Source organism: Oenanthe melanoleuca, chromosome Z (assembly GCF_029582105.1).
Source record: "Oenanthe melanoleuca isolate GR-GAL-2019-014 chromosome Z, OMel1.0, whole genome shotgun sequence".
Lineage (NCBI taxonomy): Eukaryota > Metazoa > Chordata > Aves > Passeriformes > Muscicapidae > Oenanthe > Oenanthe melanoleuca.
Window position 1 is genome coordinate 75,207,140 of NC_079362.1, and position 23,202 is coordinate 75,230,341.

At 47.7% G+C, this 23,202-nt stretch overlaps 1 protein-coding gene across 3 annotated transcripts in view; it reads right to left on the reverse strand.

Moving 5' to 3' along the window:
* Positions 1 to 594: 594 nt before the first annotated feature.
* Positions 595 to 23,202, reverse strand: part of SMAD7 (SMAD family member 7) — a 28,422-nt gene continuing 5,814 nt past the window's right edge. For 2 of the 3 annotated variants that reach the window (XM_056514206.1, XM_056514205.1), the window contains 2 exons: positions 21,133 to 21,207; positions 595 to 2,565 (listed from right to left, as the gene is read on the reverse strand). In XM_056514206.1, coding sequence (XP_056370181.1) covers positions 2,027 to 2,565; positions 21,133 to 21,207 — 614 coding nt within the window. In that variant the 3' untranslated portion in view covers positions 595 to 2,026. The remainder of the gene's footprint in view (positions 2,566 to 21,132; positions 21,208 to 23,202) is intronic. The other variant, XM_056514207.1, reaches the window with a different exon arrangement.

A 23,202-nucleotide genomic window follows, 5' to 3' on the forward strand; every position in this document is an offset into this window, starting at 1 on the left:
CTTCTTGCCCATGTTCTTCAGTCTCTGGTGGTTTCCACTCAAGGTCCTGCTCCACAGAAGGCAGGAACCATTTACAGGGTCTCTGTTCCTGGCAGACCACACGAGCGAGGAGGATGAGGAGCAGGGAATGACTCAAAAGCAGGGTGAGGGGGGCAAAAGGAATAACCACCTTTATTTCCAGAGGCATAGGAGATAAAAAAGGTAGGAAATAGTTGAGGAAAACCTGGCTTCCTCCTGATATTGTCCTCCTCACCTGCTGGCACAGGCCACCAGTGTCCCAGCAGAGAGCACAAGGCATTTGTGAGACAGGGACAGGGTCAAAGGGGAGCTGTGTCCCCAGCACTGGGCTCTTTCAGGCTGAAGTTGGCAGAAATAGGAACAACAAAAAAACCCAGTGGATTTAGGGCAGCCAGTCCCTCCAGCCTCAGGGTGCATCCAATTTGGGGAGCCAAAAGCCATGGAGCCAAACCAGGCCAGCAGAGCCCAAGGCTCAGGATGATCCCACCCCAGGTTCTCCCCAGCCCAGCACCCAGTCAGACCAGCATCTCTCCAGTCTGCCCCATCCACACCACAAAAAAAAGCCACTTGGCACAGTTTGGGATCAAGTGTACATTTTTATTTTTTAATGGAACATAGACTCCTTTAGAAAAAGAAACATTCAGCTGGATGATAACACCCATAGAAAAAACACCAATCTTGTGTTCTCTTTTTTTTTTTTTTTTTTTTTTTAATTTGGCATTTGTTATCTGCATTTATATTAAAGCAAAGTGCATTTTTCTTACTTTTTTCTCGTTTATACACATTGCACAATACATAAATAATGATGCTTATAAAACGTCTTTATATTTACAAGTAATAATATATTTATATATAACATAAAATACATTTTTTTCTTTAATAAATCTCAGGGTTTTTTAAGGAGTCCTTTCTTTTGTGTGGGTGTTTTTCCAAAGCACTACAATGCTAAAGTTCCAAGAAGAATGCTCTCTTGTTCAATTAAACCTTTATATTTAGAAAAATAGCTTATGTTAAGGTCTAAACATGCTCATTGAGCTAAGAACAGTGTAAAAGTATCATACTCGTGTATGAATTCAAGAAGAAATGAAAGCACAACTGCATTTCCAGATAAGATGGTACCTGGATAACCTGATCTAAGCAGGTTACGACACACCGACTGTTGTGGACAATTTTTCTCTTGTTTTCCCCATTTGTTTTTCTTTAGTTTTGTTTTAAATTTTGTTTTTTTTTAATTTATTTTCTTTTACTTTAGGTTTAAAATTCTGTCACTTGGCATTCTCAGCTCAAACGATCTCAAGCACGGGCCGCACGCCCGAAGTCCCTCCACTGTTGTTTTATTTCTCCCCTCACACCAATCCACGGTCATAAAAAACATAGAAAAAAGCAGTGGAACAATGAACACAGTGACAAGACATGAACCCAGCAACAAGAGAAACACAAAAGGTCGGTAAGAGACCTGTCTGGGAAGGTCCTGCACCATCCTTCGGCGGCAACGCGGGGTCGGCACTGCTGGGGAAGGGGTCAGGGTGTCGCCGTCGCTGGGAAGGTGGTGCTACAAAAATACAGTCATCTCCTTGTGTTGTCCAAGAGAAGGAGCTGTAACATAGAGCTAGTGGCTTTCAAATCCGTCGATCCCCATTGGATAATCCTTTCGAGAGGCGTGAAGTAATTATCTTGTGTGATCTATCCCCACTGCACCCTTCTCTCGCCCTTCTGAGAGTTATTGGTCATTCACACTTTTAAAAAATAGATATATATTTATCAAAATACCCCAAAGGCAAAAAAAAAAAAAAACAAAAACAAAAACAAAACAACAAAACAAACAAACAAACAAAATCTTTCATAAGCTATTTCTCAAAAAAAACGAAGAAGGGCGAACGAAACGAAACGAAAAACGAACAAACAAACAAAAACAAAAACAAAAAAAAGTCTGCATGAAAAGCAAGCACTCAGAAGGAAGTAATAGCAGCAAAGTAGTATAGATGTGGTGAGTTCGCTCTGTCTCGAGTCACCGGTTGTTGAAGATAACCTCCAGCCAGCAGGGGCAGCTGCTGATGAACTGTCTGGTGTAGCACTGGCCCCAGCCCTTCACAAAGCTGATCTGGACAGTAAATCCGGTCCACGGCTGCTGCGTGAACTCGTGGTCGTTGGGTCTCTGCAAGGTGTACGCCTTCTCGTAGTCAAAAGCCTTGATGGAAAACCCTGGGAACACTTTGTGAACCAGCAACGTCCTGGAGTCGGGGTTGTCCAGTGTGGCTGACTTGATGAAGATGGGGTAGCTGCTGCGGTTGTACACCCACACGCCGTCCACCTCCTTGGTGAGCTGGATGCCGTAGCCGATCTTGCTGCGCACCTTCTGCACCAGCTGGCTTTTGTTGTCTGAGTTGAGCTGTCCGAGGCAGAAACCATTCCCCTGAGGTAGATCATAGAAGATATCCAGGGAGGGCTCTTGGACAGAGTACAGCCGACCCACGCGTGTCTTCTCTTCCCAGTATGCCACCACACACCAGTGTGATCTATCCCCTGGCTCCTGAAGAACTTGAGAATCTGCACAACAGCAGGAAAAACAACAAAAGGGAGATTTAGCATCCAGGGAATGAACACAAACCAGCAGCACCTTGCCTGCCCTTGTCTTCTGCATGCATTAATGTCCACAGTTCATCTACTATTTCCAAAAAAACATCTCCTGTGTAGCTGCAGTGCCTGGTTCTAGTTGGTTCTAATTCTAGTCCTACAGGTCCTGAACAACAAAGTCAATGACAATGACACAGCCACCTCACCCAGACCAACACCAGGACCACCTCCAGCGCCAACACAAGAGGTGAGATGCTCCTGCAACCAAACACCTGAACCCCCGGACTTACACCCTACTGAATGATGGATTTATTTACATAAACGACAATCCACTGTGCACAGACACTGAAAAAAATGAGGTGCTGCTAAGAAAACCACATTGAAAGTCACCCCACAGGAGCACAGGGGATGAGAACTTCACTGCTTTGGTCCACAGGGCTTTTCCTTGCCCTCAGGGCCTGGGTGAGAGACAGTATGAGGACATGAGATGCCACCCCAACCTATGGGAAGCACCAAAAGGTAGAGAGAACCAAAACACCTCACACAATTGTATTAAAAGAACAATATTGTGTTAACAAAATTGGCCTGAAAACTTGCAAAAACACATAGAAATTCATTAGTGTAGCCCTTCTTTCTACTCCCTTTCCCACAGTTACCCCATACAGCACGGCAATGATGCAGGAGGAAAAAGCAAGGCAGGAGAAGGGAAAAAATGTGAGAAAGCCCCTTTTCCTGAAGGAGGATCCCAAACAGCCTGGCTCTGCTCCCTGGGTAATTCCTTCCAGCCTCACTGGGCATGTTAAGACCTGGGAACTATTCATCTCTATAACAGTATTTAAAAAAAAAAAAAAAAAAATCAAGCTGGGAGTGCAAGTTAGTGAGCACTACCAAAATAATCCCCTGAACTATGAGAGAAACTGCTGGAGCTGGGATGGTGGGTGACCCAGCAACCAAAACTCTTCCTGCAGCCCCTCCCAACCCCTCCCTCCCCAGGGCAACATGCTGGCTGCCTGCTCTCTCTATTTTTTGCTGTTAATAAGCCCATTTTCCCAGTTTTCCTCCCATCTTGTTCAAGCCCTGCGCTGTGCTTTTAAGAGAGGAGAAGAGAAAGGAAAAAAAAAAAAAAGAAAAGAAAAGAAAAAAAAAAAGCCCAGCCACACACTTTTAATTTCCTCATTTCTACGCCAGCGAGGAAAATATTTCTCCAGTTGCTGGAGGCAGCTACTAAAAATGGGCCTGACTGTGTATGTCTCAAAATAGGGACCCTCATTCCCTTTAAAAAAGGGTTAAAGCAGGGATGGGGGCTCTGGTCATGCTGGGGTGGTTCCTGGGACAGCACCTGTGGAGGTGCACCCCAGTTTGTGCTTCCACTCCTTTTTCTGGGTGTGTCCCAAGCCTTTGCTGTGGGTAATTTTTTGTCCTGCTGGGACCTGGGGCTGAGGAGGGGCAGGGAGGGCAGTCTGCGTTACTTCCTCCCTGAGTTACTGCCCTCCATCCAAAAGTGCATCCAGAGGGGCAAGAAACAACCCCAGGATGGAGTTTCCACCACCTGCCTGGGAGGGAGAAGAATCTGGGAGGGATGCTTCTGGACCCAGGGAAAGGATGCTCCTCAGTCCAAAGGGGATCTCTGTTGACCACCCACTCTCTCCTCACTGTCAGTCTGCAATGTGCAGAGGCTTTTGGGCTTTGTTTTGCAGCAGTTGAGGGAATTTTGGATCCACTAGACCCCTGATGGAATTCCTATAGTTTTTCATCGATTTGAACATAAAAGCATCCCTTTCAGGAGGTGGCAGGGGGAAATAAAGGACTTTTTCACCTGGTATTTATGCCTGCATTAGTGAAGACCATGTAACAACTAATTCACTGCTCCTTACAGAGGGCTATTTAATGTCTAGAGCATTTAAGGAAAAGAAAAAAAAAAAACCCCAAACCTACCAATAATTACAAAAAAAAAAAAAAAAAAAAAAGGAAAAAAAAAAAAAGAAAAAATAGAAAACTGCCTTGGCGATGAATGAACAGACCTTTATAGAGGGCTGGAAGTTCATGAATGAATCCCACTAGGTATCTGAATGACATGGGGTGACCAGACCTCAAGGACGAATCTTAGGTAATCCGGGATGTTTGAGTTTTTTTTCAAGGAGCTGATGCCAGCACACAGTATAAATATGCCAGAGCCTCTTCCGTTTGCGGGCTTCGGCTGTTGACTGCACGTCTGGTCAAAAATCCATGAGAATATGAGGGCTGGGCTCGGGCAAACAGGCTCAGCCTCCCTGCCAGCCACCACCAAAGCTGCCTTTTGCAGTTGTTGGGACCCCAGAGGAGCCCCCTTGCTCCCCACCCACCCCCCTGCTCCTGGCATCCGCCAGGAAAAGGGGTGGGAAAAGCCAGTGGCATCACTGACAGGAGAGGAGGTGGCAGGAGAGAAGGAAAAAGTGACTCAGGAGACGCTTCCTACAGTGACAGACTTTCTTTTTTTTCTCTTTTTTTTTTTTTCTTTTTTTCTGCCAAGAGGCTTTTTTTGGTGGCAGTAATCACGGATCTGTGCAAGCGAAGCAAACAGAAGTATTATGCTCAAAAAAAAACCACCCTGCTGGGTTCACCCTGTGCAACCTGGGGTCATGGCAGGCACCTACCATCCAACTCCCTGCAAACACACAAAAAAACCCAGGAAAACCCACAGCCACATCCTCGTGTGTGACAGCCCAGAGAGGGCTGCAAACCCCTTGGGATCCCTGTTTTGAGTTAAAAGCATCATTTTTACGAGCTACTCAGTACTAACAGATCCCTTTCTAAACGCCTGGAGAACTCCCAGCAAACTGGGAGCGTTCCCATATCCCAGCAAACAATGATAATGTTTAATGCTACAAACATCTGCACTATTATTTCGTTATTAAGGGTCCCTCCATTTGCTGCTATCACTGGGTTATTTAGGATTTTCCATGGTTTCCGTTGCAGGCTCCAGCAGGCTCCCCTCGGCACATTGTGCAAGCTCATTGTGAAAAAATAATAGTATGGAAATGACTGAAAATAAAGCGAGTTTGCCCTCAGGAATTCAGGGAATTAGTTGTATTGATCACTCATAGTCAGGTCTACAGAGAACATCCATTCACATCAGCTCCTCACAGAGGGGAGAAACCAAGGCAATACCCCAAAGCCCCTTGGGATAATGTTTTTGGTAATTTTAGTTCATCACTAGTGATGCCCCACACCATATCTCATTCCAAATGGAAAACTCCTTTCCTTTCCATATTTTCCACACCTTCCTGGATTTTCCTGAGGGGCTGCCCCAGTTTTGGCAATGTCCTCAATAAAAGCACCATCCCAGTCAAGTCTTAGCACAAGAGGCTTTGAGGTTCCCCACCACTTGCCTTGACCCCCAAAACCATCAAGTCCTGCTTGAACTTTCTCAATAAAAGACCACAGTCAGGATTTCTCCACACTGGGGCTGCCCATCTGCCTGTGGGCTCAGGGCATGATCCTGCTCCTGCTGATCCTCCATCCTACAGAAACCCAGGAGGATGGGATACCAAAGCAGTAACCCCCAAAAACTTGACAGCTGCAGAAACAGCAGTGGGTATGGGACATTCACACCACAGAAACACCCAAATTTATTGAGTCCCACACTTGGTTCTTCCAGTCTATGGCAGAAGGACTCACATCTCACCTCCTTTGGAAGTGGCAGGAAATTTCTGGTGTGGCTTTTCTCTCCATCACAAGGTGAGTTTTAATTTGATGAAAGCATGTCATTCCAAGCTCCAGCAGTTTTATTAAGAGTTTGGGAAGTTCTCTATTTTTTTTAATTCACAGAGAACCAAAGCATTTTATCAAAATTGAATTTTAAAAACAATAATCATAAACCAAAACAACACAGCTCCTGTCCTGGGGTTGTTTTAGATCTCTGTTGTCCTTCATATCTCAGCCTTGTCCCTGTGCCAGGTTCATGAATGTGAAGGGGAGCTAGGCTGGGGAATCTTTCAGTTTTGTTCTGGGTTTTTTTTTAGCTAAAGGTTTTCCTGTAGTCAACCAACCTTGAAAGAAAAGAGCAAGTTTTGCACACACTGAGCTATCTGACCCACCAGGACTGCCCCCAGCTGACCACATCAAGGGCTGTCAAAATTATTATTACCAGTGTCTGTGACAAAAACTCAGCGCTGAAAATGGGAATAAAATGGCCTTACTGATGAGGATTTTAAATGCCTGTAACTGGATATTTCATCAATGACATCAGGTTTAGAGACAAATTAAACTACCCAAACGTGGAAGTGTTCAAAACTATGTATGTACACTTTTTGTAATACATGTACATATACATTCATTTTTCCAAAAAGCAGTTTTGATCCTGAGCATCTTCTCACACTCTTCCTAACGTTCTCACCATCTCAACCCCTCCTCTCCCTCATTCCAGGGTCTGGATTTCCCATCAAACATCAACCCTGGCACAATACTCACCACAGTAGCATTTACCCTGAACTGCTAACAAAAGTCTCCTCATTTTAAATATTGTTTGTGTTGGAAGGGACTTTAAAGACCCTCTTGTTCCACCCCTGCCAGGGCAGGGACACCTTCCACTGTCCCAGGCTGCTCCAATTCCCATCCAGCCTGGCCTTGGGCACTGCCAGGGATCCAGGGGCAGCCACAGCTGCTCTGGGCACCCTGTGCCAGGGCCTGCCCACCCTCCCACCAGCAATTCCTTCCCAATATCCCATCCAGCCCTGCCCTCTGGCACTGGGAGCCATTGCCTGTGTCCTGTCCCTGCATGCCTTGTCCCCAGTCCCTGTGCAGCTCTCCTGGAGCCCCTTCAGGCCCTGGCAGGGGCTCTGAGCTCTCCCTGGAGCTTCTCTTGTGCAGCTGAGCACCCCCAGCTCTGCCAGCCTGGCTCCAGAGCAGAGGGGCTCCAGCCCTGCAGCATCTCCGTGCCTCCTCTGCTCTGGCTGCAGCAGCTCCACGTCCTTGTGCTGCTGGGAGACTCCAAGACCTGGACAGAACCCTGCCTGGCTTCCTAGGAGAGAGCTTTCTGCTGGAAAATAAGAGCCATGGGCACTGCCAAGGAGCAGGTGAACACGCTGCAGTTCTTCCTCCTTGATCCACCAGCACACACAGAGGGCATTTGTGCTTAAAAAAAATTGTCTGGACTGGTGTCAGCACAACATGTCTGGCTGGGCTGGGCCAGGGCTGAGACCAAGCTCAGCATGTCTAGCACCTGATAATCTCTCTTGGCTGACCTTAAGTGGCATTTGTGTGTCCAGGACAGTTCCATGACCCTCATCTTCTCCTACTCTTAGAGATGCAGGAGATGGAGACACAAACCCCAGAGGTTTTCACGAGTTTTAAATGCTCTTCTGGAGGGTCCTCAGGACTTCTCCAGTTTCAGTTTTGCCTCTCCTGTTACTGGCAGGATTTTGCTGATTTTGTAGGGTCTCAGGAAAAATATCCCCCTGACCGCTGAGTTGAGAAATGAAAGGCATTATATCAAGGTGGGGAGAACACAGAGCAGTGTGCTCATCAAAACAAAGGAAAATGGGCACCCAAAAGGGTAATCCCACTTTCCTTTCTAGTCTCTCAGGGTGTAAGAACAGAACAGAACAAAACCAACCAAATAGATAAACAAACAAGCAAAACAAAGAAAAATCCCTAAAAGCTCTATTTCCAGAAAAGCAAAGGAAAAAAACAAGTCCCAGTTAAAGGATAAATCCACATTAAAGGATATATACTGCTGTAGAAAAGGAGCTTTGTGCCTTTAACAAAGTTTGTGGGCAGCCTGGAGACTCCACCCATAGCAGGGTTTGCCCCAAACCTTTTGTATCTCCCAGCACATAAGGGCTTCACCTGCCCCAGGACCCCAGCTTCTGGTGGCTGGGATGGTTTCTGAAAGCCCAGCTTCAGGCACAGCCCTGTGTTAAGCTCCTGCTGTTAGCAGAAGAAACAAACTCCCACCTTCTGCAGGGATGTCACTGCCCTGGGGGCCGTGGGGTCCCCCCAGCTCCCCAGCACAAGAGCCCCCAAGAGCTGAGACAGCCTGCCACGTCAACACCTACTCAGGGAGCCTTTAATCTGTGGATTATTGACATGATAGACCATAACATCTCTTTAGGAGCCATTACAGCCCATCGTGTCAGTAGGTACTTATGCAGCCCTTAATCCGCGGATTGACAGGCTAGACCATAAATTTGTGTCTATGTCTAATTAGACGGCTCTTATTACTCAGCATATATGGTAGTCATGCAGGCTAAAGAGCCTTAAGATTACTTTTTTAATTTATTAGCGAGTTGTCCAATCAATCACTCAAATGGCTCCTTGTTCCTTGCAAAATCAGTCAACCTTGCATGAAAATAAATGTTAAAGTTTCACCGCAAGATTTCAATTTGCTGATGTTTACTAAGATTGAGTCTGATGAGGTCAAGCAGGATAAAATATGGCAGAAGCCATCAGGGGAAGGGTTCTCATATTTCCCCATTTTTCTTGGGCTTTGGTTCAGGTTAGTATTAAGGGTGACCTGAAAATTTGGGAGGGCTTTGCTCAGTCCCCAGGTGACCCAACCAAAAACTGCCATCACCTTCCCCACAGCTGGGAATCCCCCTTGTGAAATCAGGACAAAAATGAGGTCAGGTGAGATGGTGGGCAGAGATGATTCACCCCTGAGGACATCCCCTCAGGTTCCCACCCCAGCTTGGTGCTGCCCTGAGTCAGCCTTCCCCCAGCCTGGAACCCAGCCCTGACCTTTTGGAGGGTTGATTCAGCAAGAACATAAAAGTGAAAAAGAAAGAAAGAAAGATAGAAAGAGACAAGCCCTGCAAGCATGTTGTTGCAGAGCTACAGAGACTCAAGAGCAAACACCACTATGGCAGATGCCAAGGCTGGACCTGCAGTAATTTCCAAAAATATTAAAACACATATTAAAAAATATAGGGTGATCCATGTCCCCTGCATTTACAGGGCAGCAGAGAAAGAACCCAAGTGAAACTGGCAAGTTCACGGAGTCCACCAAACCAGAAATTTGATTCATAAACATCCTATTAGTCACTGCTACTGTCTAATTACGGTGATTAATCAATTACCCTGGCTAAAAAAGACTCTAGAAGAGAAGAACCCTTTTCTTGTGACCATTCTCTTTAAAAGCCAAGCAAGGCTGGAGCTACAAGGTGGTGGGGTGTGGGGGGAAAAAATATGCAGGCACACACCAAAAATGCCTGTCTGCCTGTCTCCAGTGGTTAGAGGAGCCAGCTGACTCCAGTTTCCTCCATACCAGGCTTCAGGCCTCATCAGCCATGCAAATTATAGAGTACAGTGCTGTCTGAAGGCCGAATTTCGACTCAGCTCAGAGAAAAGCCTTAGAGGAAGGGTGGGGATGAAGAAGCCAGCCAAATCCATTCATAATATTTACAGTAAATGGGCCTCTTTGCTGTTGTTTAGTATACAGTCAGCCTAATTATTTTTGAAGTTTTAATTTAAAGAACCTTCTTTATCTGCCTCTCCTTCTGCACCCCTCAAAGGTGTGGGAAAACTTTTCCCTTGTTTCAAAAAAGCAGTAGGACGGGAATCCCTTCCCCAAGCTCCAACTCGACAGTTGGGTGGGACAAAGGGATGATGCAAGAGGTGAGACCCTTCCAGAGCAGCCCTGCCAAAATCCATGGGGTTTATAAGACTCCCAGGCCATCCAAAGAGTCACAAGGGCATGCAGACCCATGTGGAAACCCCCCCAGAAATGCTATTTTTGCTGTTTTATCCCCGTTGCTGTTCTGTGCTGGTGGGGACTCGCTCAGGAGGTGGTGCAGGTGCTCCACTGCCCTGTGCACTCTCCAGCCTTCTCCCCTTCCTCGAGGCAGCCCAACAATAATCTCACTTTTGTGACAAATCAGCCGAGAGACTTGTCTGGAAAACTCAGCCTGAGATGCTGGGAGCCCGGAGTGAGTCAGGGCTGGTACAGCCCAGCTCAGAGAGGAGCAGCCACCTCCATGCTCCAGCCTCAGCAGCTACCAGGACACACCTCTTCCCCACCCATGCCCAACCCAGATCCCAACCAGAAACCTTCTGAGAAAGAGAAACCAGCGCACAAAGGGCTCCTGACTTGCTGCAATGCAAATCAGATGTGAGCATGAGCTTGCCAAAAATCTCTCTCCCGGCTTGGGCTGTGCTGGAGGCTCCTGTGGCAGCATCCTGCCCATCACCTTTCTGGGATAAATCATGCTGAAGCCACCAGAGGCCACCGGGCCGTGCCAGCCATGGGGTCACAGCCCTCCTCCGTGCAATCACCCAGCTGCGGGTTTAGATGACCTTATAAAGCTTTTTCAATGAAAAATAAAGCTTCACTGTTGCCAGGCAGGGATACAGCCACCAGCATCCAGGGGTACAGCTCCCCGGGCAGCCACAGCCCTCCGCTGACAACATGTAGCCATGTGGTTTACACATTTAAACCTTGTTAAAACCTTAATAAAAGCTGAAGTAGAGCAGTCTACAATTTCCAAATGGATACCTGATACACAGATGCGTGTTAGGATTTTTTCCCCCCTCTAAGTGCATTACACAAACACAACATCACTGCAGTTCTTATTCCAATACTGGGGGAAAAAAAAAAAAAAAGAAAAAAAAACCACCTCTTCCTGCAGCATGCTGACCCAGAATTCTCCCCTAAAAACTGAAAACAGACATAAATAAATGTATACATGTCTCTTCCCACACCAAAAAAATTTAGAAAGCCCACATCCCCCAGCGACTTTTCCCAGAGCAGCATCTCCCTCGCAGGGATGTAAACCCATGGAAAAAGCAGAGTAGGAACAAAAGTCCTTTTCACGTTCGTCGTGCCCCGCTCCGTAACAATTATGAAAACTGTTTAGCTGGGCTGGCATTTGGAGCATTTACTGCATTCCTGCCAATAAATTCCAGTCCCGGATCCGATGGAAAAGGCTCCCTCCCTCCCCTTTCCCCTCCCTCCCTTGCCTTCATTCCTCCTGGCTTTCTTTACAACCTAATACCCTGTCGACGCGGGGCCAGGGCCTACTTAGGGGGAAAAAAAAAACACCCAGCGCCAGACTGGAGACAGCAGGCAGACTGAAAAAGTTAATCATTACTTCTGTCTGCCTTCATAATCTAATCACGCCTGTTCCTGAGAGCGGGCGGCGGAGCACGCCGTGCACGGGATACACACATTTATACATGTCAGTGTGATACACAGGTACACAGGGATGGACAGACGGACACACGGACAGCACAGCCAGGGCAGGGGGCAACCACGGGACAGACAGACAGGATGGATGGCGTTGGGAAGGAGTTCACAAGCCTGGCCATGCACACACACACACACACCCCCCTCCCCTCGCCTCTCACTTTGCTCTGGATTAATAATGCGTAGCAATTATAGAGAATATTATATTCATTAAGTAATTAACCCTCCCGGCGCTCCGGCGGAGCTGGCACCCCCTTTTCACAGACAGAGGCCAGCAGAGGTTTGCCCCAGGCTATAAAACAGGGCAGGTCGGCAGCACACAGGTTAAAAAAAAGCCCCAGAACTCATCGTGGCAACAGCAGAGACATGTCCTGAGTGGGGAACTGCCATGACAAGGGTGGCATCACCAACAGCCAGCAGCATCCTCACATGGGGCAAAACTCAGGGGATTTGGGGTGATACCAACAGCCAGCAGCATCCTCACATGGGGACAAAACTCAGGGGATTTGGGGTGTCACCAACAGCCAGCAGCATCCTCACATGGGGACAAAACTCAGGGGATTTGGGGTGTCACTAACAGCCAGCAGCATTCTCACTAGGGGACAAAACTCAGGGGATTTGGGGTGTCACCAACAGCCAGCAGCATCCTCACAAGGGGACAAAACTCAGGGGATTTGGGGTGTCACTAACAGCCAGCAGCATCCTCACATGGGGACAAAACTCAGGGGATTTGGGGTGTCACCAACAACCAGCAGCATCCTCACATGGGGACAAAACTCAGGGGATTTGGGGTGATACCAACAACCAGCAGCAGCTTCACATGGAGACAAAGCCCACGGGAACTGGGCATCACTGGGATGCAGCAGCATCCTCCCATGGGGTTGAAACCTGAGGGATTTGGGCACCACTAAGACCCAGGAGCATCCTCACACAGGGATAAAGCCCAGGGAATCTGGGGCTTGGCAAGCCCAGCACCACACCAGCTTCTCCAGAAAATAACTGCAGTGCAGCTCTCAGGTGAGCCAAAGCTTTATGCTCTTGACACCCAGGATACATTTTCCATGCTTGGCTGTGACAAAGAACAGTAAAACTACATGCTTATGATTTATGGGTTTGTTCCTTATCGTGAGCTAAAAACTCTCAGACTGCCTTCCAAAGAAAATGAATTCATCAGTTCAAATGCAGTGATGTAACTTCAGGCTCCCAGCTCCTTTTCCAAATAAAACTCCTGTTACTTGATTCCTGCCTGAAGAATGATTTTATGGAGTTATTGACTCTGTCCTGGGAAGGTGCTGCTGGAGCCTGGCCGTGGGGTCACTGACAGCCATCCTGTGTGGGTGAGCAGAACCTCATCCCATGGCTTAATTTCTTGACTGTTTTGCCATTTCCCCTGCTTTTCTACTCAAAACCTCACCTTGCACACCAGTGTGCAAACAGACACTCAACTCCTCTGGAATTATTTTGGATTACCCACCATGCAGGGGGTTTCCTCTCAGCAGGGACGCCTGGTAATTTTTATCACACATAAATTCCACCCATAGCTTTCCATCACCAAAAATCATTGGATCCACAGCCAACCCACCACCTGCAAAAGTGACACACACCCGAATTTCCACCACCTTCCTAACAGCCATGTTTCAACACCACAAAGTCACCTCTTATTGATGAAGTTCTGCTTTCTATGAACAAAATCTCCTTAACTGTGCAATTACTATGTAGAATTCTATACAAATATGGAATATACTCAGTATACAATGACAATATTCAATATATTCAACCTATATATCTATATAATATAAACATTGTATGTTGACTATATCTTACATAATTATATCTATATTGAATTATTTACATCCATACTTATGTGTACTCAGCTTACACATAGAGATGGAATAGATTCTGCTCAACATTTAACCATCCACAGTCACACTTACTAGGTACATCTACAAGATATATATTTGCAACTAGGTTTAAGAGCCTGAGCAGTTCTGAATTATTCCTTTAATGGCAAAATTTGCCTTTCCACATGCTCAGGGAAAAGTCATAGGGGGCAGGACTTCACCCCACAGCTGGCTCACCAAACCCCAGACCCCAACAGGAATCCCAGGCTGAGGGAGGATGAGGAAGGACCACAGAGCCAGGCACAGGTCATCACACACAGGGGAGCATCACCAAGAGCATCACCAGGACCCCCTGCAACTTCAGCACTGCCAGCACAGCCCAGCCAGGGAGGCTGAATCTGGTAGGTTTTTTATGTAGTGAGGTTAAAAGGGTAGAGAAGGGCTGAGCCAGCTCTTACAGGGTGGTTTTTTTCTGGGTTTTTTGTTGCTTTGTTTTTTTTTTTTTTCCCCTTGCAAGTTAAAACCAAGATAATGACACTGGGTGGGGACCAATTTGAAGGGCTGAGCAGCCAAACCAAAATTAGTCTCCCGGCCAAGAGCTTCCTAGGCCTCACAGTTTGGGGAAGGAAGCTGAGAAAAAGCATGAAAATAAAAAAAAAAAAAATTCCTCGGGAAGCTGGACCGTCGCGCTCAAGCAAAGGTGACCCTGCTAGTCAAATATTTTTCAACATAATAAAAATAAAATCAAGTACTGGAGCAGCTTCCCTTGGAAAAGCAGGGCCTATGAGATGGTGGTTTTTCCTCCTTTTCTTTCTTTTCCCTCCCCTGGCACTTTCTTTCCTTTCACTAATAACTATGTTTTCTTGCTTTTTTTTTTCTTGGCTCTTTCCTCATAAAAGACTGATGTAATTTCCTGTCTTGTCCCAATGTTTCCTGTTAATTAACAGGGTGAAAGTTATCATCACGTATTTAAATGGCAACCCAAAAGAAGGGAGGGGAAAAAAAATTAGGGGAAAAACAAAGAAGAAATGAAAAAAGAAGGAAGAGTTTGCTGTCTGTTAGCAAACACCACATAACATCCCCAGTAGCACAAAACACCCTGGAAAAAACTTTTTGGAGCTGATTACTTGAGCCCATGGGCAAAGACCCCCCGAAGAGTGGCAGCAGGTCTGTGCACAGGGGATCCAAGCCCCCACCCTGCCCTGGATGGGGATGGAAAATCCCTGCAATGCTTGCCCAGAAAAGCTCTTTTCTTGCATTAAGAAGGAAAATAAAAGAAGGGCATCAAGGAGATGGAGAACAGGAGGAAGAAAGAAAACAAGTAGAAGAAGAAAGAGAAGAAAAAAGTAAAGAAGGTAAGTGGAAAAAGGAGAAGAAGAAGAAGGAGAAAATGAAGGAGAAGGGGAAAAAGAAGGAGAAGAAGAGAAAAAAAGAAGAAAAAGCAGAAGGAAAACAGAAGATCAAAGAGGGAAAGCAGGAAAAGAAAATGGAAGGAAAAAGGCCAAAAAAAAAAAAAAAGACAGAAATAAAATAAAGTAAAATAACTTGCATAGAAAGAGGCAGGCAGCAACACCCAAGATGTTGCACTTATTAAAAGTAGTTGAAGAATAGAGGAGAAGAAAAAAAAAAAAACCCAGGGGCTAATCCAAAGCCAGCAGGCGGAAATCCTGTGAGCCGAGCTCCTTCCCTTGCCCAGCCCCGTGCAGGATCAGGCTCCTCCGTGCCCTCTGTTCCTCAACAGCAGCCGTGACGCAGCCGGTACCGCGGCGGCACCGCGGCCGCGCCGGCGGCGGGCGAAAACAAAGCGATTTAGGCAAAAAGCGAGGGTGGCTGGAGCAGAGACTGCGCCTCGGCGGTTAATAATATCCCAGCGCTGAAAATAAACTGGGAAGGAAGCTCCTTTGTGACAGTAGGCAGGCGGCCAGGCTGCGGCGTGGGTCATTCACGCCGGCGGGGGACGGCAGAGGGGTTGGCACCCACTGGCCGCCCAGCCTGTCACCCCCTGCTGGGGCACAGCTAGGGCTGGGGACAGGGTGCCTACTCACAAAGCTCTCCTGGGCACCCTAAAAAGCGCTGCACCCCGTTGTGAGCCAGCAGGGAGCTGTACGGTGCTGGAAACAGGCAAACCCCCATGCCCGTGGCAGGGAAATGCGTGTGGCTAATGTTACTGGTTCCTTCAGTGTAAGTGATACCCGCTGGCAGACAGTGGGGATGGAAACGATGCAGCCCGCATCCCTGCCAGCCTGGGGCTGCTCCTCGCTACGAGTGTTTTTGTCACACCGAGTTTTAAATGTCCCCAGTGATCAAGTTGCCCATCGGGACAGCTACCGCGAGCAGAGCGCGGTTTGAACCGACACTCAACTCCCAAAATTCACCTTCCTACCCTCATTCTCCCCCAAAAAGTGCCAGGTTATGGGATTAAAAAGCAGGTGACCCCATCACTGTTCCCACTACCATCTCCACTTGCTGGTTCTGGGGTCTCCTGCATTTTGTCATCAGATGTTCCAAAGGCAGCATTTGGCTGGGAAAAATCGACTGGCGTCTGGAAAAATGGGCTTAATGAAGCTCTACAGGTATGGATTGAAACTATCTAATGGGGGCAGCACCTCTGCTATCATTTCTTTTTAAAAACACATGGTAGGAGAGTATCTAGGAAAAGCTCAAGAGGCTCTAGAGCACTTAAAAGTAATTATTAAATGGATTCTATTTGCTTTGGAAGGATTTTAATCGGCGAAACGCCCGGAGCCGGGAGGAGGATCCCAGCTGTGTCCCAGGGGGGTCCCCATAGGGTGAGAAGCCCTTAAAAAAAAAAAGGAAAAAAAAAAAAAAAAAAAAAAAAAAAAAAAAAAAAAAGCCCTCACGGGGCTTGAAGGAACCGGAGAGGGTGGCCAAGCCAAGAGCCCGGGGTCGGTGCCAAGCACCAGCTCCCTCCTCCCAGTCGGCCACGGTCAGATGATGTGCGAGGCGAGCCGGGAGGCTCCTAGTCTGGCAGGCAGCCTGCTCTGCTCCAGAGGCTCCAGTGCTGTCATCCTGGCATTAACCCCTGATAACCTTGTCCTTTCCAGGACAGGACTGTGGTTTTTAGGTAAGCAAGGAGCAGGGGGTCACGTCTCCCAGCGAGGCTGGGAAGGAAAGGGTGCAACGCCCTGGGGCGCTCAAAGCGAATTAAAAAAATGTTAAAACGACGTAAGCTCAAAAATAAACCAAAAATAAGTGACTTAAATAAAAAAAAAAAAATTCCCAAGCAATTGTTTATCCCTGGGACAAATATACAATCCTAGTTCCACAGGAAGATGTCTCAATTTCAGATTATAATAGGATGCCAATTTGTAAATAAAGGCATTTCACAGGAGGTTATAAACTCCGTAGGGGAGGGAGGTGGAAGTAGGGGGAACGGGAAAACACAGGCAGGGCTCTGGCGGAGAAACAGCACAGGATCCTGTTTACATGGGCGAGGGGAGAGCAACGGGAAGCCGCTTTGGGGGGCAAATATCTCCGGATTTGGACAAGGTGCTTCTTCCCTGGCGAGCAGATACCAGCAGGGATCAGAGGCATAGTGAAACATTCCCGGCCTGCCCGCAATTTTGGAATGAAATGTCAATCAGCCAAGAGGTCCCTTAAACCAGACAAGGTCCCACAGCACAGAGAGGCAGAGTAGGGAATGATGCCAATGCTCTTCCAGCCTGGGGAAGACTTTTCCCTGCGTTTTTGGTGTGGAGCTGGGAGGGAGAAACTGAGTCTGTGCTTGCTACAAAAGGGCCTTGCTGGTTTCCCAGACTCAAGGCTTGCAAAACCTTGATCCAGCACCCATCAAGCATCATCACTCAGCATCCACTGGCTCTTGGAGACCGTGAGGTGCTTCCAGTTTGGGCAAATCAGCAGAATGGGACCAAAATTTGGACAACCTCTCAGGTTTGGTATTTTAGGAGCAGCCTATATAAAATAGCAGTGGACAGAAGCCAGCTCAGCTTGCTCTCCCTCTCTGAGGACAAGCTCTGGACTTCTTGAGAGCTTTGCTTTGCCAGCAGATCCCAGCACTGTTCATCTGTCCTGCTGGAGAGCCACCTCCTCACCCATTGTGGATACCACAGCCTGCCACCAGCCCTGAGCCTCACACAGAGCAGGACAGAGATGTCCAGGAGTGGTGGATCACATCCCATGGAGACCCAGCACTAACACCACCAAGCTCCACCAGCTAGCTCACTTCTACCCTTGGAGCAGGGCTTCTCTAGGGTCATGAGGATTGGCTCCCACCAATCTCATACCACCAAACCAGGGGCCAGCCACCTACAGGCTCTCCAAGCATGGCTTTGCTTGTTTGAAAGAAGTCACAACCAAACACATCTGCTGAGAACAAGCCAGCTCAAAATACAGGAAAACCACCCTCTGTCTCCTATTTACAGGAATTATTTTTATCTCCAACGGGATATTTTTGCTCTTTAACCACACTTAGGACAGAAAGGATCTGGCTATACCTGAGCACAGCCATGCCAGTGGGGGAAAACGTGAGCGAGGAGTCCTGACCTACCCACAGCCTGACCACTGATAAAAATAAAGGTGATATAAGAAAATAAATAAAGCCAAGAATACAGAAGTGAGAGCCAGTGCCTTGGGGGAAGCAAGGGGCACAACAGCCAGAGAATGGGGTGGCTGGGGAAGGCAGAGCAGAGGTGGGATGAGGGGAAGAAACCAGCATGGTGTGGAGGGCTACCCAGGATTGCACTCCTGGGTGATGAAGGAGAACAGAAAGAAGAGGGAGGGAGGGAAAGAGCAGCTCAGAGTAGTTATTGCAAGGGGGAAACACTCCCCGTGCATCCCCCGGCCGCGCCGCTCCCCCCGCCACACATCCTCCAGAGCCTCTGGTTTCCATCAACACAACTGCCTGCAGCCCCAGCAAGAGACAGAGCCCAGCAGTGGCTGATCTGAGACTCCTCCTCATCAAAGGCTCCTCGGGGAGAGCCACAGGGACGCTCACTGAGCCCCTTCAGTGCTCCACCATCCTCTCAACCCCTCGGTGCATTCCCCCGCCGCAGTGGTCGTGAACCCCAGCTGGCCCCATTCCCGAATTCTCAGCACTGAGAGTGATCTTTCTTGCCAAATCCTGCTCTTCAAGACAGAGCAGGTCTAGTGACCCTGCTGCTCCACCAGCACCCACCACAGGTCACTAATGACCAAAGGCTGCAGTGCTGCAGGATCCCACCTCCACCAACATCCACCTGTGATGTCTTTTTCCTCATGCACCCACTCCAGTTTCCAAATTACCAAAATAATTGCTTTTCCCACCCCGCCTTTTCTTAAGCCATCCCTTTATCAAGGAGCTGCAAATCCAACACTGCACAGGTCTGGAGGGGACAAGGGATGCTGGATTCTCCACCCAGCATCACCCGTCCCTATCTGCCCAAACACAGATAAGACCAAGCCAAAGCGCTGGCCAGGTACCCTGCCAATAACCCATTAAATCCCTCTTCAAACACACTCTTCTGCTAACTAAAATATGCAGGAGGGGGGTAGGGAAAAAAAAGGAGGAGAAAGTGAGCTTTGGAGGGTTTCTCCAAAGTGCGTTTATTTTCCTTTCTTGACTGGGTCTCTCCAGTTGGGAATTTTCAGCACTGCACTTCTGCGCGCGGAAGGGAGATGCCAGTAAATCAGAGCAAATTCAAAACAAATGCTCTTTCATGTGGAGGCATTCGGCTTTGTTTCAGGGCTTGGGTAGCTAACCATATCCCTTCAAGATCAACTCTCCTATCAGCTCCTCATTAAACTAAATGGCTACAATTACATTTGGGGAGGAAAAAAGAGTGGTTAATGATCGTAAAAAGGTTCTGTTTCCAGGCTTGGGGAGGGGGGAAACCTTTGATAAGGGAGACAAAAAAAAAAAAAAAAAAAATCAAATCCAATGAAATAGTAACAATGGAATAAAGTAAGTTAAAATGTACTTTCAGGTGGAAATGTGCTTTCATTTGGGGAAGAAGCTCAATTAAGGAGCTAGGGGTCCCCTTCCCGCGGCCCTTTGGGAGGCACCAGGAACGAGCCATGTTATTTCCTGCAGCCCAAGCCCCCACCTCCTGCCTTCCCTTCGGGAGCAGAGCTGCCAGACGAGATGTTATCAATAGGCTGAACCTTACAGAAAGCCCCCTTTTAAAAGCGAGTACTTCCTCTGCTTATTTCATGTGGTATCCTGTGGAGCTGAACTCTCTCCTCCCCTCTGCAAAGGGTGTATTTCAGGAGGAAAAAGGAAAAAAAAAAAGAAGAAAAAAGATCTAACAACATCCTTATTGTGTTGTTTTGCTTCTTGTCTTTTTTCTTTCTACAGACCCTTTTTTTTAATTCCCTGAAGCTATAGGCTCCAATGGTAAAAAAATTTTTTAAAAAATGCAAATCCTTCTGCCTTGAGAAAAAAAAAAAGAAACCAAAAAACCAACAAGTTTTCCTGTTCCCTCTCCCCCTTCGTTTGATTAATTCTCATTAGGGCCTTTAAACAAACAATATGCTCCCCTCTCAAATAACAGACAGGGTATATATTACACCCAAAGAAAAACAAACAAGGCTCACTTAAAGACATCACATCCACACCAAACGCAATTCCTGGAGAGAGGCAGGGGCAGATGCACGCGCGTGCAGCCGCCGCCAACCTAATTCTGAATTCCAGTTTCAGGGCGATGAATAAATCATAAATCAAGGAGACATCCCCACAAAGGCAAGCACCTTCAAACATCAGCCAGTACCTGCAGGTACATGGCTTCAGACACTTTAATCCTGGTAGAGACACTGAGGTGGCCAGTCTGGGGTGGGAGATGAGGTGCTGGAGACATCACACCTTGGAAATGGGGTTGGGAGTTGGACTAAGTGACCGTCAAAGGTCCTTTACAGCCCAGACCTTACAAGCCTCCGTCCTGTAACAGCAGCTGGAGGCTGAAGGAAATGGCAAATAGGAAAACAATGGAAATCATTGAATATATCAGGAAGGTTTACAAAAACATCATCAGCTCTCTCTGCAACATCTTCTACAAAAAAACAGGCCACCTTTCCTCCCCATGCACCCTAAGCATCAGATGAGGGAGGATGGTGATCTTACCAGGAGTAAAATTTGAGCAGAATCCTCATCCCAGAGAGATGAGATGTCCCCACCACCAAGCCAAGGATTTAACACCACATCCTTCTTTAAAGTATGAGTGCACCTGCTCCCATAACCCACAGACCTCAACAAACAGCAAACCAATGTTGCTTAGCCTTCCCCTGCCTCAGTCCTTCTAACTCTTCCTGCCTTAGCCCAAAAAAACTGAATGAAGCATAAGGCTGGATTTCAAAGGAAATACAAGCATTCAGGGATGGAGAACCTTGTCTGGGATTTCAACACATCCTCTGCACAAGAGGTACACGGCTGCTACTGAAATGAAACCCAACTCCCCCTCTGAGCACTCCCTTCTCAGGGATGTGCATTCCCAAAACTCCCCCAGCATCACTTCGCCTTTTGTCAGGACCCTCCGCCAACGCGATCCGACCCACGGCCAAGATCAAGGGCAACGAGAGATGTCTTACCTGAGAGCCCCCCAGGGGCTAGACAATTAGTTCCCCCTGTTTCAGTGGAGGAAGGCACAGAGTCTGGACAATCTGCTGGAACAGAGAGGGGAAGGAAAAAAAAAAAAAAAGAAAAAAAATAAAAAAAAGTCAGTATATAGGTGGTTCTTTGCAGGCTCCCAGCATTGCCCCAAGCAGAGCACACATTCCAAAGGGCTTAGCAGGAAGCGATTACTAATTGTCCGTGCAGAGACGGTAGTTCATCAAGAAGCATCCACCCTAACTCGTTGTCTCAGTCAAGGCTGCGCTTCATCGCCAGCCAGCGCTGATTATAGACCAGCAGAAATTACAGGCTGGCTGCCACCTCTCTGGACAAGTCACCGGCTAAGGAGATCTAGGTTGTCTCCGTTCTGATGTAAGCAAGCTTCCAAAAATGCTTAAATCGTGGCTTTGTGCACCCAATTTAGCCAAAACCTGTAACTCACCAAAATGGGAACTGAAAGGGAAACGTCTCATTGCTGCCCTTTTGGAGTGAACAGCCTGAGTTTGTGGTGCCCTGCTCAACTTTGGTCACCACCAGCTGCTGGCAGACCTTATTGCTGCCTGCTGGGCAGCTGGATCTACCCCTCTGTGCACCACCAATGGGCAGGGTAAGACAGGCTGCTCCATTAGAGGTTTCCCCCAGTGCAAGCAGGTGCTGGAGATCAAGGTTTGGACCTCTCTGTCCTAAGCCTGCTCTCCTCCAGGTGACAACAGTCAGAAGCCAACACTGATCTCCTGGTCCTACAGACCAACTCCAGCTTTTTGGTCACTACCATGTGGGACAAAAAGCTGAAGAACAAGCCTGAGAAAACCTTCATACAAACTTCTGGTCCTCAGAGACTTTGGGCCCTCATTTCGCTTGCATCTCTATCCCAAAGCAAGGGCAACCACCAGGAGAGCCAAGCTGATTTTCTCCCTTCTGATAAAGCAATTCTGCCAGATCCCACCCCTGAAATACCAGTGAATAAGAAATTCCTGTCTGCATAACCTCATTTTATCAGAGTAAAGTAAAAGCCCTAACAGGAATATACAGTTTAACAGGATATACTTAATCAAACTGAAAACAATAGGGGAGACAGGAAATAGACTTACTTGTGAAATACTGTATATGATACGCTCTCTAAATGCCTTGTCGTGCTTTCTATGCTTTAAAGAAATAGGGTTTTTACTTTTTTTTAACCCTTTCTAGTCCAGAGAAGATATTTCCCCCTCATTCCCCTGGGATGGCTTCAACTGCTTGAGCTACAGATGCTTTCTGAACACAGGCTGGACCACTCTACCCTGCCATGGGCTCCCTGTGCCTGCAGCTACAGCTCTCTGAGGAGTTCCTCTGGAAAAGGGACATACATGGTCCCTTCCCTGTTGCCTTGCTCTAGAGATCCTACATGACCAGGTTCTCTGCCACCACATCAGGCAGGACAGAATCCTATCCAAACCTCAAATACATAACCCTAGCAATGGGGGGAATGTGCTTCCACACTTCTTCCTCAGCTTCCTTCCCATGTCTCACCACCCAAAAGACAATTCCCTTCATCCATTAACCACCCCCTGAACTTCATCTTCAAAAGGCAGAGCTGGTGCAGCTCAGCCCTAGACCAACTCGAATCACCCCCTAAACTCCCTTTCCAAAATGCAGAGTGGTGCAGCTCAGCCCTAGACCAACTCAAATCACCCCCTAAACTCCCTTTCCAAAATGCAGAGTGGTGCAGCTCAGCCCTGGACCAACTCAAATCACCCCCTAAACTCCCTTTCCAAAATGCAGAGTGGTGCAGCTCAGCCCTGGACCAGCCTGGTGTGAGGAGCCCAAAGGCAGAGCCCTCAGGGGGTCTCTGCCCTGTGTGTGGCTGGATTAATTGTTGCACTCTTCCTACCGCCCACAGAGCTGCCCAGGGCTCTCGTTAGTGGGGGAAACTGGGTCTGGTTTTACCTTCAGCCCCAGAGAGGTCTCAGGATCAGACCTTAGTCCAAGCCTGGCTCACATCAATCTCCCAGCGCTGCCTCCCCACAGCACAAAACCATTGCGGGGACACACAGTTATTCCTTGTGGCC